The 18,885-nt window shown below is 43.4% G+C and overlaps 1 protein-coding gene across 1 annotated transcript; it reads left to right on the plus strand.

The window, feature by feature from the left end:
• The first annotated feature begins 4,008 nt into the window (after window positions 1–4,008).
• Window positions 4,009–4,798, plus strand: LOC100281921 (Bowman-Birk type trypsin inhibitor). The gene is made up of 2 exons (NM_001317908.2): window positions 4,009–4,166; window positions 4,276–4,798. Exons 1-2 carry the CDS (start codon window positions 4,091–4,093, stop codon window positions 4,572–4,574), a joined length of 375 nt encoding a protein of 124 aa, NP_001304837.1. The 5' UTR covers window positions 4,009–4,090; the 3' UTR covers window positions 4,575–4,798.
• The last annotated feature ends 14,087 nt before the right edge of the window (window positions 4,799–18,885 follow it).

The raw sequence follows: 18,885 nt of genomic DNA on the forward strand, positions 1-18,885 counted from the left end.
GTTGGCTAAGAGATGGGCGTCGCCTGAGTGGATTGCAGAGTCCAACAAGCACCGTGTCAACCGTGGCACTGAAGGACCGGGGCATAGGTACGGCGCCGATGGACACCTTGGTACCGCACGCCGCATGGTCAGTATATAAATCAAACTTGTATGTTACATCTATGAAAATTATATGGTTTAACTCTTCTTTTTCATGCAGGAAGCTGAAAGTGGAGTTGCTCCAAGTTTTATGGAGGTTTACGTCCGTGGTCACCGTGGCCCTGATCCGACGAACCCTGATGAGCTATGCAGCGAGGCGGCAAGGGAGAAAATGGTAAACAAGTTTGTATTTACGAATTAAATTGCATGTTTTGTGTCTAACTCCAACTTTAACTTTCTTTGCAGAATGCATATGGGGAGGAAATGACTCAACGCCATGGGCCTGATTTCGACTGGATGCATTCAGACTTAGATGCCTCGGCGTTGTACCATAGTGGTGGGGGTAGAAAGCATGGCAGGTGAGGTGTTTGTGTTTGATTCGACGATTTCATTAACAAGAATGTGTCCACTTAATGGCTCAACTATGTGTATCATGCAGGTTTGCCTTTGGCACCGGCGTTGTGGAATATAACAGGACAATAGGTCAAGGGAAGGCATCCTCTTCGGGAGGGAGTTCTCGCTCCTCCAGGTCTGCTCGAGAGGCTCAGCTGGAGGAGGAGACTCGGGCAGCACAGGAGCAGGCTCGAGCAGCACAGGAGCAGGCTCGAGCAGCGCAGGAGCAGGTTGGACAGCTGACGCAATATATGGCTTCTTATTTTCAGGTAATTTGTCTATCTCATCACGTGTCGTCATTGAATTCAAAGTATAATGTTGTGATTCTAACGTTGCATCCATTTGCAGGAAATGACTACTCGACTCGGCCCTGATATGAACTTGCCCGCTTTTCGCCCTCCCCAGGTAACACTTTCTGAACACTTCAATTCCATAGCAACTTTTTCTTTATTATCAAAAATGGCTCGCAGGCACAAGGATGGGGACAGTGGCCAGGACAAGCTCCAGCGTCGCAGCCACAGTGGACCGGTGTTGGGTGGACGCAGGCACCTCCAGGCACTTGGACGCCTCCACCACCCCAAGGATCGCAGCCAGTCCCGGGATGGGTGCCACCGGTCTCCCAGCCACCGGCGGGCTCTCAGCCATATCAAGCGTGGATGGCACCGCCACCGACGGGGTGGGTGCCACCACCTCTGGGGTGGCCACCACAACAGTACCCGTGGATGCATGCACAACCTCCTCCTCACCATGGATCACAGGTGATGTTCCATGTTTAGTTTTACGCAAATATTGACCAAACACAACAATGTATATGTATACAGCCTTATTTGAATGATTGATGAATTGCAGGGTTCAGCGTCACATGCTCATGGATCGGAGGGTGGTGTCAACGTCCAAGACTTCCTCGTCCATGGTGCTGGAGGGAGTGGCCACCTTCCTGGTGGCGGAGGAGGGAGTGGCCAAAACTCCCACAGCCCGCCGGAGTGAGGAGTGAGTAGTGAGTGTGTACTATGGACTGTTTATGGACTTATGGACTATTTATGGACTCTGGACTGGACTTATTTGAATGGACTATGGAATGTGTTTTGTGAATTATGTGAATGTGTTTTGTTAATTATGTATTTTGCTTGTGAATGTGTATATGTTAATTGTGATAATGTTTATTTTGCTGTGAATTATTAATAGGTGCAGAAAAATCTGTTTTTGGGGGGGAAACATCAATTTTCGTCGGCCTCGGTGTGGCCGACGAAAATAAGTTCCCAGGCTATTTTCGTCGGTCTCAGTGTTGGCCGACGAAAATAACCTGGGAACTTATTTTCGTCGGCCACCATCGGGCCGACGAAAATAGTTGGTCCACTCACTATTTTCGTCGGCCTTGGGAAAGCCGACGAAAATAGCTATTTTTCGTCGGGACCGACGAAAATAGTTGCCTAATTTCGTCGAATTTATTTTCGGCGGCTATTTTCGTCGGCCTGCCGACGAAAATATTCTATTTTCGTCGGTTTAGGCTTATTTTCGTGGGTTTTTGGCCCACGAAAATTTAGGCGTTTCCTGTAGTGAGATAGATGAAACCTAAAAAAACTACAACACATGAGAAGGGAAGAAGAAGAGCATATGCAAAGATCAAATATGTCATGACACAAGGGACCTTCATCTAAAAGAGCCAAATCATGTCTCCTTCGTTCATGACAACTGTGGAGGAAATTTTGGCAGTGAATTTGTACGGGGTGGATCATGACATCGAGAACTGAAAGTAAATGCACAACGGACAATCGAGAATTGAAAGTAAATGCACAACGGACACTGGGATTTAGACATGTACAAGCTCTCAATGCGAGATAATACCCACATCATATGTGTTACAGTGTCTATTGCCTATGCAATAGTGATCAGATGATCTGCCCTTGATTGACGCTATCGTCCCCCTTTATAGTATACACTATAAATTCATTTCCATATTTTTATATAAATTATAAAACCTTTTGGACGTCTAATCGTGTTTTGTAAAAGCTCGAGATTGATTATGTTAAAAATAGGACCTAGACTTAATACTTTTATAACAGGCACAAACGATGGGTTGATTTGTCAAAAAGTCGGGGGATATTTGGAAAGATGTACACGGCTGGCTTGGGTGGAGGGCACCGGAGCCGTCCAGGTCGGATCCAATGGTTCCGATACAACGCGCGAAACAGTATGAGTTAAATCTAATCCTGGCCCTCTGACGCGATTTCCTACTCCCTCCGCCCTATTCTATGCTACGAAGAGTGCTATTCCATGCTACACTTTATGGGAATCGAGGCGAAGGGCTATCACAACGACAGGGACATGGAGGACATGGGATGAGACTCTTAGGCTAGCCGCACTCACGTACTGCACAGCCGAACGGTAAAGGATAGCGTAGCAAATTTTGCTGCACTCGCATGCGTTATGCGCTACTCTATACACTGTAGCTCACGAGTGAGCGCTAAATCTGGCGTAAAGGCGATGCGCTACTCCATACACTGTAGCGTACGAGTGGGGCAAAAAAAAAAGGAGTGGGTGGTGGGGCCCACGGTGGGAATTTTTGATATATATTGATAAAAAATGTGGTAGTTTGTATAGGGTTGAGATATAGAGTAGTTGTGGATGCGGGAGTTTGGCTACTGTATTTTAAAATGTTGATGACTAGGATAGAATATTCCTTTTAGAGTAGAAATTTAGAGTAGAATGAGTGCGGATAGCCTTACCAAAGAAGGGGGAGACAACTAGGATTGGCCACGCACGCGCGCCACGGCTCCGCAGCGGTGCAGACCCTTTGCGGATCAACCTCGGAATCTACGCACTTGGCGGCTCCTTGTACCCAATCAGTGATCCCTGGCGATTAGCGACACCCCGGGTGGCTTGCTGACCCCGAAGCAGCCCCTGAAACTCTCCTCCTCGACGGTATTTACCCTGGATTGAGTTTTAGTGTTTTTTTCACAGAGAAGAAGACCCTCTGCGCCATCGCGGACCATCCGAGTCCCAGACACGAACCATCCAGACGTACGCAGGGAAGGAGCCGCTCCTACACCTAGGTCGTGGACTGTCCGGCCAAGAGACACGGACCGTTCGTGCCTCCACAGAGAGCACCACCAGATGGTTCACTCCAAGTGTTTGGCGCCTAGATCGGGCCAACAACGAGTCAGCGGTTTCAACCCATATTAATATTTTGTAGCTATAGTATGGATTGGAGCCACCGAACGATACTAACTTTTTAAGCATAAATTAGTACCGGTTGAGTTATTACTGACCGATACCTACTGTTTTTTCTAGGTACGCGTGGCAGCTTGAATCGATATGGTGAGGCTTACGTCAGTATCAGTTTTAACCTAAATGGTACTTAAATTTGAAATTAGGTCTAGTAGTGCACGTGTGACACGTGCCGCTGCTAGCTGTGGACAATACGGAACCCCTTCCCTCCTGGAGTATATATAAAGAAGCCCTCATACGGTCTCCGTCGTCGATCAATACTATACTACTATCACAGTAGGAAGCTAGGAGGAAATCAAAGCAACAAAGTTGCTGGCCGAGAGAAGCAACCATGAGACCTCAGGCGTCGTTACTCGTCACACTGGCTGTTATCGTCGTCGTCCTTGCAGCTCTGCCACTCAGCAAAGGTGAGAGATTTTTGTTCCTTCAACTTTTTTTTCCAGAAGAATCACTTGGTAAGGTATACGCGCGCACGTTGGCTATATTTGCTGCATGGTGGCCACGGCATGCATGCAGGGACGGAGGAGGAAGGAGGAGGAGGGGAGGCAGTCGCCGCCGTGGACGCCGCCGCCGGAACGAGCTCGTGGCCATGCTGCAACAAGTGCGGTTTCTGCTACCTGTCTGACCCGCCGCAGTGCCAATGCCTGGACTTCTCGACGGTCGGGTGCCACCCAGAGTGCAAGCAGTGCATCAGGTACACCGCCGACGGTGGCGTCGACATCCCGCCCGTGCACGCCTACCGCTGCGCCGACATCCTCTTCAACTTCTGCGAGCGCCGCTGCACTCCCGCCGCAGTTGCTGCTAGCACCAAGTAGACGGATGCATATGCATGCCATCGTTGCCGCCGTGTGTGCCGCTTCAGAGAAGAACTAAATAAATGTTGCCGCGCGCTGTTGATGCGCGTGCATGCCTCTCCTTGAATAAACCAATATTTCTATAATTATTGTAGGATGTCCAACTTTCTTAAGTTTGAAAAATAAATGGCGCTGCTTCATATGATGCTGGTGTCCATGAATTAACCTGCATCGTCACTTCAGTTATGATCTGTGCTTTGCATGAGGTTTTCATGTTACTTTTATGTCCAAGAGAACTTGGATTTTCTTCTCGAACGGTACGGTTGTTGTCCTGACGATCAACCATGCATCCAAAAACCCAAATAATTAAAAGAAAGTTCCGAAGTCAAGATCAACATCTTGATTTCCACTAAGCGGCTGGCCGGACAAACACAAGTGATGCCATCGAGCTCAGTGGTACGGTGTGGCTAGATGTTCTCTATGATGGCTAGTGATCAGCATAGCATGACACTTGTAGCCAAAAAAAAACTGAGCGCAATAGTGAAACCTTACAAAACTCAAAATCCAACCTCTCCACTCCAATCACAATGAAACAAGAGTCTGACTCAAAATCATTTAAACCAGCTGGTGACTTGATGACTAAGGGAATGTTTGGTTCGCGCTTCCTAAACTTTCTAAGGGGTAGGGGTTTGATCTGGCGTCCTATTTTTTATTTTTTGTTCGCTGGCCGGCGCGTGTGAGCGTGGGAAGTTAAAACACACGGATAAGCTTACACTTAAATATAGTAGAGATAGAGCCCTAGGCTAATATTCAAGCATATATCAACAAGCATATGCTTGAATCGATCTTTTAGGGGGTGTTTGGTTTGCAGAATCACTCCATCCAAAATGAGGTGGTGCATCATGTATTCATTCATCAAACTTGGTGGGATGATCTAATTCTTCATATTAGTACTAACTAACTATGATCGAGGAATGTTTGGTTCGCGCTTCCTAAACTTTCTAAGGGGTAGGGGTTTGATCTGGCGTCCTATTTTTTATTTTTTGTTCGCTGGCTGGCGCGTGTGAGCGTGGGAAGTTAAAACACACGGATAAGCTCACACTTAAATATAGTAGAGATAGAGCCCTAGGCTAATATTCAAGCATATATCAACAAGCATATGCTTGAATCGATCTTTTAGGGGGTGTTTGGTTTGCAGAATCACTCCATCCAAAATGAGGTGGTGCATCATGTATTCATTCATCAAACTTGGTGGGATGATCTAATTCTTCATATTAGTACTAACTAACTATGATCGAGGAATGTTTGGTTCGCGCTTCCTAAACTTTCTAAGGGGTAGGGGTTTGATCTGGCGTCCTATTTTTTATTTTTTGTTCGCTGGCTGGCGCGTGTGAGCGTGGGAAGTTAAAACACACGGATAAGCTCACACTTAAATATAGTAGAGATAGAGCTTTAGGCTAATCAAGCATATATCAACAAGCATATGCTTGAATCGATCTTTTAGGGGGTGTTTGGTTTGCGGAATCACTCCATCCAAAATGAGGTGGTGCATCATGGATTCATTCATCAAACTTGGTGGGATGATCTAATTCTTTATATTAGTACTAACTAACTATGATCGAGGAATGAGGTGGTGATATATAGATCAACTCATTTCATTCCACAAACCAAACAAAAAAAGTTAGGAGTGAGAAGATGGTAGACTAGCTTATTCATCAAACGAAACACTCTATTAGTGGATAATGTAATGGTAGCATTGTGTATGTGCACAAATTGTTGCACCCTAATGTGGTCATGTGGATATCCTACGGTCGGCCTACCATCTCACAAGTTAACCCATGTACCTATCCCCTAACTAATTCATTAGGGGCTTAGGGCTCATCATCATATCATAATTAATACATATTGCATGGACGCGCGAAACACATGTGGATGGGGCATGCTCACGTGAAGAGACGGTGCGGAGACCCGGCCGGCCTCCACTCCAGGTCTTGGGACCATGCGTACTAGACAATGCACAAGTAATATATAAGCCAAAACATATGTTACATGCATGTGCTCATATATATACCCATAACTTTATTCTAAAGGAATTATATATGCTCTCTTGGCACAACGTTTAGATTCGACGAAAGGTGCATGCATTTTGTGTACATGGACTATATATCGTGTGCGTGCATATGCAGCTGTAGTGTCGTTATTGAAGCCATATGCGTACGTGATGCTGCCGTGGATGGAGAACACGTACTGCCATAGCCTGTCTGTGGTCCAAGCTTGAGACTTTAGCACAGACCCAATGCAATACAAGTGCATACATGCAGAGAATAATGACGACGATTCGTGAAACACATGCATGCACTATTAGCAGGCATGCATATAGATCTAGGCGGAGAAAAAAAAGTGTTGCTCTCTTATATATTAAAATTGAAACAAATTAAAAAGAAAAAAATTGTTGCTCTCTTACGATCAACCGATAAAAACTATATATGTACTATCTCTTTATCCCTCTTTCCTCTCTATCATACTATATGCCACGTGTCTTTCCGTGAGATTTGATGGTGTTCTATATAGCCTTGTCGATGCTAGAGGACAACCTTTGTGTGCTCCCCCCTCACCACCCAAACGAGTGTTTGCAAGTTCTACGAGCGAATAATAGGATCAACACGTCGGCTTAACCGGTCTCTAGATCAGGTTTCATCAGTCTACTATATGTTCAAGCTTACAAACGTGTTAGCCCCTTATTTGTATGTAATCTGAATTTCTTTGGGCGTCAATATATGATTCTCAACCATCCAAATGTTCAAAACGCCGTGGGATTCACATGGGGATGGGATAACAAAAGAATCACTTCTTTTATACTAGGAGCTGATCATACCACGAACGTATGCTCGACGGCGGCCACCGGCAGCAGCATGGACGTGGCGGAGAGGACGACGATGGAGATAGCTGCGACGACGACAACGACAGCATGCGCAGCTGCTGCCGCCTGCCGGCAACGACGACAGGAGAAATGGTTTCATTCTGTTGTTTGTTTTGCTGCTCTGTGTATAAAGTTTGTTTAAATTGCTCTGCACTACGTCTACTTCTACGTGATGTAGTGTGATGAGCAAGCAATCTGCTTCAAATGCGGTGTGACCGTGTGAGTAGATGTGTGCATGTTTGAGCTGAATATATAGCAAGCAGCTGCAGGGGCAAGCAAGCATGGTAGCGTACGTCCTCGGGAAGCAGCATGCATATGCATGATCTATATACGAATAAAATAAATAGCAACCTGATCTGGTCAAGACGAAACTAGTAGTAGCATTAGCAGTTACCTTTAATCACAATTGACTTCGGAACTCGGCTCAACGTGGCTTTTGTAACCACCACCACCATTTGACGGCGCCACCAATCACTGATCTTGTCGTCCCAAAAGGACCGATCGTATCCTTGCGTATCACTGTATTATCAACTAGTCAGGTGTATATGTGTGTGTTTTATATATCACACAGATAGATTTTATTTAAACAGAATAGTTGTTCAAACACGTTTCAAACTTTTATAAACTTTTATAATAATCTGTGCTCTATTTGAACTAGCCGTTGTGTTCAATCTCAACGCGTCTATCATGTAACCTATATACATGCATACATTTTATATGTCGAGTGAGAAACCATAATTCTAACCTCCGCGCCATCTCTCGTGAGGTGGCTCAGACGGCACCAAACCTTAGCCACCGTCGCCCCTTTCTCCTCCCATCTCTGCCCTGCCACCACCAGAGTGAGCAGCCGAAAGTCTCGAACGGCTTACAAGGATGGTGGCGGCATGGTCCTCTTTGTGTGACCCGAAATAGTTTAGCTCAGCCCAAACATAGCCTAGACGGTTTCCACTAGGCCCATATCGGATCTATGCTAAAAGAAAGAGAACATGGATCTTGATCTTCGTTTTATGGTTTTCTTTGCAATGCTTCTATATTCATGTGGGTATGATAGCTAGAGAGGAAGCTCTAAACATACATCACGCAAAATATTAGTTATCTAAGTCTTCAAGTGGTGCTTTTGTTTGTATCAATTGTAGATTTTAATGGATGTTAGTTGTATGTAATCCGCAGTATCAAATCTTCAAGCACGATCTATCTAGTCGTGTTGTGACGTGTCATACGTTGTATCTAAGTTTGGGGCACAACACGACACAACTATTCAACTCGTGGCGGCCTGGCCTTTTCTTTCTTGCCAGACTGGTGCTTCAGGCTTCTATTTTCGAGCGCGTGGTGACTGAGTAGCCTTAAAGGGCCTGCCTCAAATTTTCAGATGTCTAGAGACGACCTTGTCAAGCTTTACGGCGCATTCTCTATGGGCAGGAATTTTACAGCAGCCTTCTAAACTCCTTTCGAGGTAATTAAGATGGAGAATTTTTTGTGTTTGTCATGCCTAATAAGGTTGAATTTTCTTTAATTGAAGTGTCAGCTTGACATGTGAACGGAAACCGTGTTCACCACGGCGCTTTAATTTGTTATTTCTGTACCATTATTCATGGTACATTGTGCATCGACTCATGCATGGGTGAAAAGAAGGCGAAAATAAAGATCGATTGAGTTAATTATTACCGCATATTTTTTATCTGTTTGAAAGTAAAGATGAACCTAGCAGCAAGAGAGAAGATGGTGATCGATGATACTAAGATGGATATATAAATTCTGACCTCTGGATTTAGATTAGATAGACGATGTTTATATCGCATAAAAACAAAGCAAAAAACAGGCGCATGTGATTTGGCAATTCCCTGATTACCGCGAGACGGCGGATGCAAAGACCAGGCGTTGGCAGTTGACCATTCATGCATATACGTGAATATATTAATAATAGTAAACTATAAAAGAGTCCAGATAATTAGGCTGTCTGATGACATGCATATGCTACGACGTACATCGGAGGCTAGGGTTGTTCGATGATGACTTGGTGATCGAGACTGCAGGAATTATTCCCCCGGTTCATCTAACATACAGCAATGTTCTTTCTTTTGATTCAAGAACTGACATTTGTACTAAATTTTGTGGGATGTAAATAAACCGATCGAGGCAGGAATTATTCAGCTATTAGCAACTAGATTTGTTTATATATGCATGATGTTTCGATGTCAACTCACCGGCAGGTCAACACCACCGTGTGTCAGGACTCTGAATGGATATAGATTATAGGACTATGAAACAAACAAACAAAAAGAAAGAAAGGAAGAAATGGACAAGTCAGAAGCTAGCTAGGTGGCCGGAGGCGGTATGGTCAAAGTCATTGTTATCTGCGTTACCACTTAGCTTTTTGGATGTCACGAAAACTTTTTTCATTGTCAACCTAGCATACATATATAGCTCCATAATATATAATAAGCTAGCCAGTAGCAGCAAAGAATACTTCATCGTCTATGCATGCATGGATCTATGTGTAGTTAGCAAAAACACACACATGTCTGTAATCTTTGATTCTATGCTTATTGAGTGCTTCACTATTAATTGGATGCAACTTGCAAAGACTGACTTCCAGCTCCATCCATCCTGCTACCTCATCCTCTTTGTCTCACACTAGCTAGCTACCTAGACGGCTTCTGGAGTGGGCTCTTCTACTTATCTCTCATTACCAACCTCTATACCAACCGACAAAGCATTTCCTTCTCCGATCCCCTGCTGTGACATTGTAGATGCCGTGCAACACAAGGTGTCTGGATCGCGTCTGTACGTACGTCGTCCGTATATATACATGTGCCGGTATTTCAACCATGTATGCATATGGTTTATCATATCCTACGTGAATTAATGCCTGCAGGATGGATAGATGTGCAATCAAGTTACCTTCAGCTGCTTTTGACTAATTATTTGTTTCAAGTAAAAAAGAAGGATCTTTAATTTTGGCAAATAGTTAGATGCATGGCTGTTGTTTACTGTAAAGATCATTTTGACTAGTTTATTACTAATGCCACCTTTCTGCAGCTGCTGGTAGCTAGACTGCATGGGGTGGAATCTTGGAAAGTTTTTGTAGGTTCAGATTAATGATATGGTAGGTTGATTATACTTATTCTTAATTGTAAACGGCAGCAGACTGGATCATCACCTGGTGCCGGTTCATTTTCGCATGTGGCTGATTAAATATTTGTGCCATATGTCTTGTAAACGGTGGTGGAATGGGAAATTGGATGCTAATTCATTATCTACGTGATTGGTTGGTTGGCCGGCTGCCTCCAGGCCCGCGTCGTTCCGTTGACCTTGCGCAGCGCCTATTTGGTTAACCGGAGAGGAGGGTGGCAGCATGTACCCGTACATGCAGCATAGGCTTTTTTTTTGGCTTGATTGCCTGCATGCGCGGAAACGTGCCTATCCTGCGTATCCAGCGATCCGGGCTAGCTGGAGACTGGGGCTGTGCACCCAGTCAACCAATCACGTTGTATGTGTTACGCCCTTTCTACTCTCGACTGCAAATTATAAGTCATCCCAACTATTTAATTTCTTGTAAAATCAAACCATTTTAAATTTGATCGAATCCATATCATAAGATTATAACATCTGTAATACCAAGTAAGTATCTTTAGATTCTTCGTCAGTTATATTTTTATAGTATATCTATTTGACGATATATCTATCCGGTAAACGAGGTCTGTACCGAGAGTCTTAGTCCGTCCACTATCCGATAAACTGCACTTGGCAAAGCACCGAGCACTCGGCAAAGAGCCAGATTGAACAAGGCTAGTGGTAAATATAGTTGGTAGGATATAAACATGCATATAGCTCGCCACAACGACCGTATATTGGCATCGACAGCACAACCTTGTGGCCTACTTAGACAACAAGAAAGGCATGTTTGGTTCGCTGCCTAATTTGCCACACTTTTGTGTCTAAAGTTAGTTCTTTAATTCGGACGACTAACCTTATGCAAAGTATGATATAGTTAGCCACAAACCAAAACATGTCCTTAGTACGCGAGAATACGAGGGTGTCAATAACTTGACATGGATAGCAGGGGGAGTCAAAATCGGTCCAATCTCCATTAATCCTCATGAAATGGGAATAACCGGACAAGATCTAAGGCGGGAATTTTGCATGTTTTAAACAACGTAACAGATAATTTTATAATTGGCTGATTATGCCTAGGGTGCGCGTGGTTTTTTCATAGACAAAGAACTCGCTGAGAAAACAAAGTAATGAAATGCTCACATGATAAATTAATGAATCGACGGTTAGAAACTCATGGCGTACATCGTCAAGCATCTCTTCCATCCTATCGTAGTCCTCCTCTTCATGTGACTGAACTTCCGATACAATACGAGGAGGTGGGTCCTCACCGTGGTGCACCCACAACTCATAGCCTGGCATATAACCGTTCTTGCAAATATGTATCGACATAGTCCTCCTGTCAAGGAAATTAATGTTCCGACACTTGCTACAAGGGCACCTAACATCGGTTCCAGTCTCTGACCGAGCAAAAGCATGGTCGAGAAAAGCGTCAGTCTTGGCCACCCACTCACTTGATAGAGCACCTCTTTTCTTCCAACCTTCATACATCCATCGACGATTCTCCTCTATACTAGATACGAGACGTTAACTTAATTAGATAAGTAATGCACGGACCATCCGTATTTACGAAGAAATCACGCCCCTACATCTGTAGGAAAGGATAGGTCCTAAACCCACCCAGGAGTGACCGACAAGGCCGTGTTTATGACAAGACATGTGGTCGTGCGAAATTTCGGCAGCATAACCCCGTTGTTCTCCAATCGCACGCCTAAAAATGGTGCAATTGGAGAACAGAGAGGTTATGCTGCCGAAACTAAGCAGGAGCACATGCTTTTGTCATAAACACGGACTCTGTTGGTCACCCCGAGGCTGTCCAACAAAGGGACAATTCCGGCCTAACATACCTCACATGCGTCGCTTGTAAGGTGTGTTGGGCCGAAACGGGTGACGCCTAGGTTTCGTTTGTTCACACTACGATACACTATGATTAACTATAATCATCGTGCATTATTAAATAATTAAACTAATAAACCACAATACAATATTACATACGAAATAACATTGTTATAAATGACAAATTATATAAAATGACCTTATTTCCGAGGGCATAATAATTACCCTCAGAAATTAAAAATTTAAATTATCTAAAGTACCACTAAATAAACTAAAACAAGTTACTTTAATTACGTAATCAAATTTTGGCCGTCGGACATAACAAACTAAACAATCAAATGCATTCATACATACATTTCTAATCAAATACATTAATACAAACATACAATTCTAATCAAATACATTAATACAAGCATACAATTTTAATAAACAAAATTGCTAATTAAGTATACTCACTTAGCGGGTGTGGAGAGCCGGCCGGCGACGGGCGCACGGGCGGGCGGCGGGCGCACGGGGCCGTTGGCCGGAGCACGGGGCGGCGGCGACCGGCGAACGGGGCGGCGGCGGCGGCCGGAGCACGGGGCGGTGGCCGGAGCACGGGCCGGACCACGGGGCGGCGACGGCCGGAGCACGTAGCCTTATCTCCGGCGGGCGGGGCGGCGACCGAGCGCGACGAGCGTGGCGGCGACGGCGCTCGTTGCGGGACGGCGGTGGCGGCAGAGAGAGAGAAACGGACGGGTGAAAATGAAGGCGCGCGGGTCAGATCCGCGCGTTAAAAAGCCTTATCTCCGACGGCTCGGTACGAGGCCGTCGGAGATAACCTTATCTCCGACGACTCTGTACGAGGCCGTCGGAGATAAGGCCTATGTACGAGCGCCGGTTGTGGCCGTCGGACATAACCTTATCTCCGACGGCCTCGTACAGAGCCGTCGGAGATAAGGAGGCCGTCGGATGTTTCTTCGTTTACTGTAGTGGACATGCATGCGTATCCGCAAGACGGGAACGGCCCATATGGGCGATCGCGCGAAGAACATGACCAGGAGTATATATATATGGGCCGGCCTAATCGTGTTGGCAACAATCGTTTAGGGGCCTGTTCTGTTTAAGGGCAGGCTAGTCGCTGCTGCATCGAATCACCGGCCAGTTTACTGCTGATAGCTTGTTCATCACCAGTTACCTACGCTCCGTTTCGATCATTGAAATTGAATTCCATTCTAACGATAGCTTGTTCATCACCGGTTACTAGTATTAGCAAAAATGTCTGAAATATTTATATGCTATATTTTTATTATACTGATAATTTGTTCAGGTATTCTCACATTATACTGATAGGCATCAACTGACAGCAGTACGTACCCAAGTCGTCGCGTTGCTCCATGCTTGCTCAAGTTAGCTGCTGCTGCGTACAGTATTATATATACTAGTATCTAACGCGCTGCGCACGGTATTTTTTTATATTCCTATCAAAATTTATATATAAAATAAAAGGAAGAATGATATATATATATATAGGTATTGTTATAACACAACTTTGTTATTTTTTATGATTAAACTGAAGATACGATGATATGCATATCAACAGGTTTTCTTTTTTCCAACCGCGTTGTGGAGTCATGTGAGACGGTGCAAGAGTAGCAGACATATGCATCTTTGATTTTGAAAGAAGTTTGCTTTCTAAATCGGATGAATGACCTCGAACCGGGGAGAATGAAGAAAAAGAAAAAAGGGCGACGCCATGCTTCCACCTTCCTTCGTCCGCTGGCGGCCCGCACTGTTGAAGACGTGGCTGCTGGGCCGTCTTCTCCGCGTCCCGGGCGAGTGGTCGCGCTGGAGGGCGGCCCACTGCTACAGGAGCGCGGCGTGTCTTGCGAGGGACGACGTCCTTCAGGTTCACAGGTAGGGTTTCCTATCGATTTCCTTGGGTCGCATTCCTTTCCCCATCTCGCTTCGCGTCTTTCTCGCTTCTGGTCGCTTCCGTGTTCGTCGCGAGAAAGTTTCTGTGGAGGGTGGATCTCCTCTCCGTTTCGCCCGCCTTCGCTTGGTGAGGAGTGGCCTCTTCCGGGCCGCTCTGGTGTGTCGGCTCTGATGGATGCGAAAAATCGAAACCCTAACTGGGATCGATGGGGTCCGAAGGAGGCGCCGCAAGGATCTCAGTCGTGGGGAAAGAATCGGAACCTCAGCTGGCGATTGAAGACTGGATCTGGAAAATCTGAGATCAAAGATGATGTTCCCGTCCCCACTCCCGGTGATGCCGGTCTGCCAGGTATTCTCAAAACCCCCCGCCCCCCATTCTAAAATCTGAGAATGATTTGGTGCGTAGGGTTTTTTGCCAGAAATGTGGTTTAGATGGTCATCATGCTAGGGAGTGCTTTAAATCTTTGTGGTGCGAAATCTGTCGCAAAGAAACCCACAATACTGCTCGGTGTGTTCTTCCCAAACAGAATAAGCCAAGTATGCCGATTGTTGGGATGGCGGCTGATGGGCTAGGGTTTTATTCCTCTCATTTCGCCAAACCCTTATCCAACAAACCGAAACGCAGTTTTATCGGCTTGGTTAAAATCGTTGAGGGTTTGATCACCGCCGATGATTTGGAGAAGGATTTTGGTTTTCACTTTCCTTGGGGCCGTACTTGGAAAGCTACTAAATGCCATTCTGGTTTTCTCATGCAATTCCCCTCTCAAGAGAGATTGGATGAAATGATTAACTTCCCTGAATTGAAAATGAAATTGTCTGGAGCCAAAATCTCTGTCTCTTCTTGGAGTTCTCAGGCTAAGCCTAAATCTAAACTGCATTCTGTGTGGATTGTGGCTGAGAATGTGCCAGAAGAGTTACAAAATTATCAGGCCATTTGTGAATTGGGATCCACTATTGGAGCAATGGAAGAAGTGGATATTAACTCTTTAAACTCTAAAGAGATTGTGAGGTTTAAAGTTCATGTGAAGAGTGTTGCTATGATCCCTCCTATCATTGAAGTTGGTGTCAAACCTTTCTTGTATGACATTTTCTTCAAAATTGACAACATTACTGATGAAGGTTGGAATGATGATTCTGTTAATCTGGGCAAGAGGGCTTCGGTTGATAGACAAGGGTTTGGTGAGATCTCTCTTGGCAAATATGCTAAAAAGGCCAAGAGTGGTGATGAGGACTCTGGCAAAGATATCAAGGGAAAATCTCCCTTAAAGATATCCTCAAGTCAGGTCAATGTTGCTGGTTCTCTGTCTGAACAATCTGAAAGCATGAAAATGGGGAAGGGTTCTGAAGATCCTAAAGGCTACCTTGATAGTCAGGGAAATGAGGATGAAGAATTCAATGATAGTGAAGATGATTTGTTGGATTCTCAGGAGTTGGATGAATCCATCAAGGATGATGATTATATTCCTTCCCCCGCCCAAGATAAAAAGAAATTACATATGAGTATTGTTGAGGATGCTAGCAAGATTGCTGGTGGTAAAAAATGTGGTCCTATGGAAGGTGAAGCTGCTGAAGGTGTGAGAAGGAGTAGCAGATTGGAATCTTCTGAGGAAGTGAAAATTGCTGATAAGGCTGCTGCAAGAGCTATGGCTAAAGATGCTTTCATCAATAAAGGTATGTCCTATAATCCTTTTTCGGTCTTGAATACTGATAATGATGTTCTCTTGGATGTGGCTACCAAAATAGGTGTTGATTTAGGTTCTTCATTTAATGATGCAGTTGAAAATTTAAACCTGATTAAATCTTTAGAATTGTCTAGGAAAAACTTAGTGGTTCAATCTGTTAGGACTAATGTTGATAATTCTAATGCTGATTGTATTGTTTCTGATGACGATAATAACATGCATAATGATAATCTTGATGATAATTTTTCTGACCTTGAAGATGTTATGATTCTTAGAAAAGGTCGTAAAATTCAACACAGGAAAAAAACTGTGAGGAAAAAAACAATAATATTGTGGCTGGTAAAACTCCTAAAAATAGGAAAATACCTATTAAGAGGAAAGGCCAGTCAGATGGTCAGGCCCCTATTTGTTCAGAATGATTGGTGTGATTTGGAATTGTCAGGGGCTTGGCAAAAGTGTGAAAAGTGAGTTCCTTCGTGATATTATCATGAAAGAGAAAGTTAACTTCATTGGCCTTCAAGAAACCAATAAGAAAGACTTTGAAGAATCTTGGCTGAATTTTATTAGTGGTAATAGAAATTTTGTTTGGGTTTGGTCTCCTCCTAATGGTAGGTCAGGTGGTTTGTTGGTTGGTTTTGATGCGGAAATGTTTGATGTTAGAGAAAAAGAGTTGGGGGAATTTATGATTAGGTTGTTGGTGATTCGTAAAGTTTCAGGTTTTATTTGGAATTTTATTAATGTGTATGGTGCTGCTCAAAATGATCAAAAACAGAAATTCTTGAGTGAGTTATCTGCTTTTTGTTCTAATTGTTCTCACCCTTTGTTGATTGGCGGTGACTTTAATATTTTCAGAAAGGAATCAGATAAGAACAAACCTGGGGGTACTAACAAGTGGAGCTCTCTTTTTAATTCTATTATTGAGGTTCATGATTTGATTGAGTTGGATCTTAGTGGTCGTCATTTTACCTGGTCGAATAATCGTAATCCTCCTACTTTTGAGAAGTTAGACAGGTTCCTTGTTAGTCCTGATTGGGATCTGCATTATAATAATTTGAATGTTACTGGTCTGAGTAGATCCTTTTCTGACCATGTTCCTTTATGTCTAAAAACTGATTACATTTCTCCGGCTAGAAGAGAATTTCGGTATGAGCTTTGTTGGAAATTAAGACCCGATTTTATGTCTTTAGTAATGAATAATTGGTCTTTGCCTGTTAGAAGTAAGATTGGTATTGACATTTGGAAAGAAAAAACCAAAAGATTGAAAAAATTGCTGAAAGGTTGGAATATCAATGTTGAGGGTAGATATTTGAAATTAAAAAAAGAGTTGATTGGTAAAATTGATATTTTAGATAAAAAATGTGAAATAATGGGTATCTCAGATTCTGAGAGAATAGAAAAGCTTGATATGGAATGGAATCTGAAAAAAATCATGGAAGAAGATATTTGTAAAAAAAACAAACTGCTAGAGAGAAATTCATCAATGAGGGTGATGAAAATACCAAGTACTTTCATCTTTTAGCTAAAGGCCGGAAGAGGAGGGTTAGAATTCCTTTCTTAAATCAGGATGATGTACCTGTGAGTGATGCCGATGGTATTAATAAAATTGCTACTTCTTATTATAAAGATCTTTTTGGTCATTCGGTGATATCTAATATCAATATGTCTCAGTGCAACATGAAGCAATTATCAGACGATGATAGATCTTTCCTGACGGCTCCTTTCTCAGTAGAGGAGATTAAGAAAGTTATTTTTGAGATGAAGCATAACAGTGCTCCTGGACCCGATGGTTTCCCTGCTGAATTTTTTCAAACTTTTTGGGATACTATTCAGTTGGATATTGTCCAATTATTCAATGACTTTTACAATGATAGTCTCAAAATTGAGAGACTGAATTTTGGGGTGGTAACATTATTACCAAAAGTGGACAAAGTGGCTGACATGAAAAACTTCAGACCTATTTGCCTGTTGAATGTGTGCTACAAGATTATTACCAAAGTTCTGAACAACAGACTGGCGAGTTGTATCACAAAAGTGATAAGTGATTCTCAATATGGTTTCATTAAGCATAGATATATTATGGATGGGGTCATATCGCTTAATGAAATTCTTCATGAAGTTAAAAGGAAAAATCAAAGTGGAGTAGTTTTAAAAATTGATTTTGAAAAAGCTTATGACAAAGTGAATTGGCATTTTCTTTATAATATGATGGAGAAAAAAGGCTTTGGTAGTAAGTGGTGTGATTGGGTCATGAAGATTGTGAGAGGTGGTAAAGTTGCCATCAAGACTAATGATACTCTGGGCCCTTATTTCACTACTCACAAAGGGGTGAGGCAAGGGGATCCTTTTTCTCCCCTTTTGTTCAATCTGGTGGCTGATGGTTTAGCTTGTTTGATTAAAAAAGCTCAGGAGGAAGGTCTGATTGAAGGGTTGATCCCTCACATCATTCAAAATGGTTGCTGTTGTTTACAGTATGCTGATGATACCATTTTTCTTATTCAAGATTGCTTAGAAGGCGCCAGAAATCTTAAATTCATTTTATGTTTGTTTGAAAGCATGTCAGGTTTGAAAATTAACTTTCACAAAAGTGAAATATTATGTTTTGGTGATGCTAAAGAGATAGACTTTTTGTATGCTGATATTTTTACTTGTCCTATAGGTAATCTACCTATGAAATATCTTGGTGTGCCAATAGATAAGAAAAAGATTAATAAGAATCTCTGGTGCCCCATGATTGAAAAGTTGGAAAAAAGATTAGCTGGGTGGCAGGGTAGATTCCTGAGTCTTGGTGGTAGACTTACTTTGCTAAATAGTTGCCTTTCTAATGTTCCTTTATATATGCTTTCGATCTACCCTGCCCCCAAGTCTG

The sequence above is a fragment of the Zea mays genome, chromosome 4, assembly GCF_902167145.1.
Source record: "Zea mays cultivar B73 chromosome 4, Zm-B73-REFERENCE-NAM-5.0, whole genome shotgun sequence".
Lineage (NCBI taxonomy): Eukaryota > Viridiplantae > Streptophyta > Magnoliopsida > Poales > Poaceae > Zea > Zea mays.

Excerpts from the sequence above, each read along its gene's own strand:
- LOC100281921 (NM_001317908.2), top strand. The coding sequence starts at position 4,091 with ATGAGACCTCAGGCGTCGTTACTCGTCACACTGGCTGTTATCGTCGTC. Across the intron at positions 4,167-4,275 it reads AGCTCTGCCACTCAGCAAAG|GGACGGAGGAGGAAGGAGGA; the intron begins GTGAGAGATTTT and ends GCATGCATGCAG.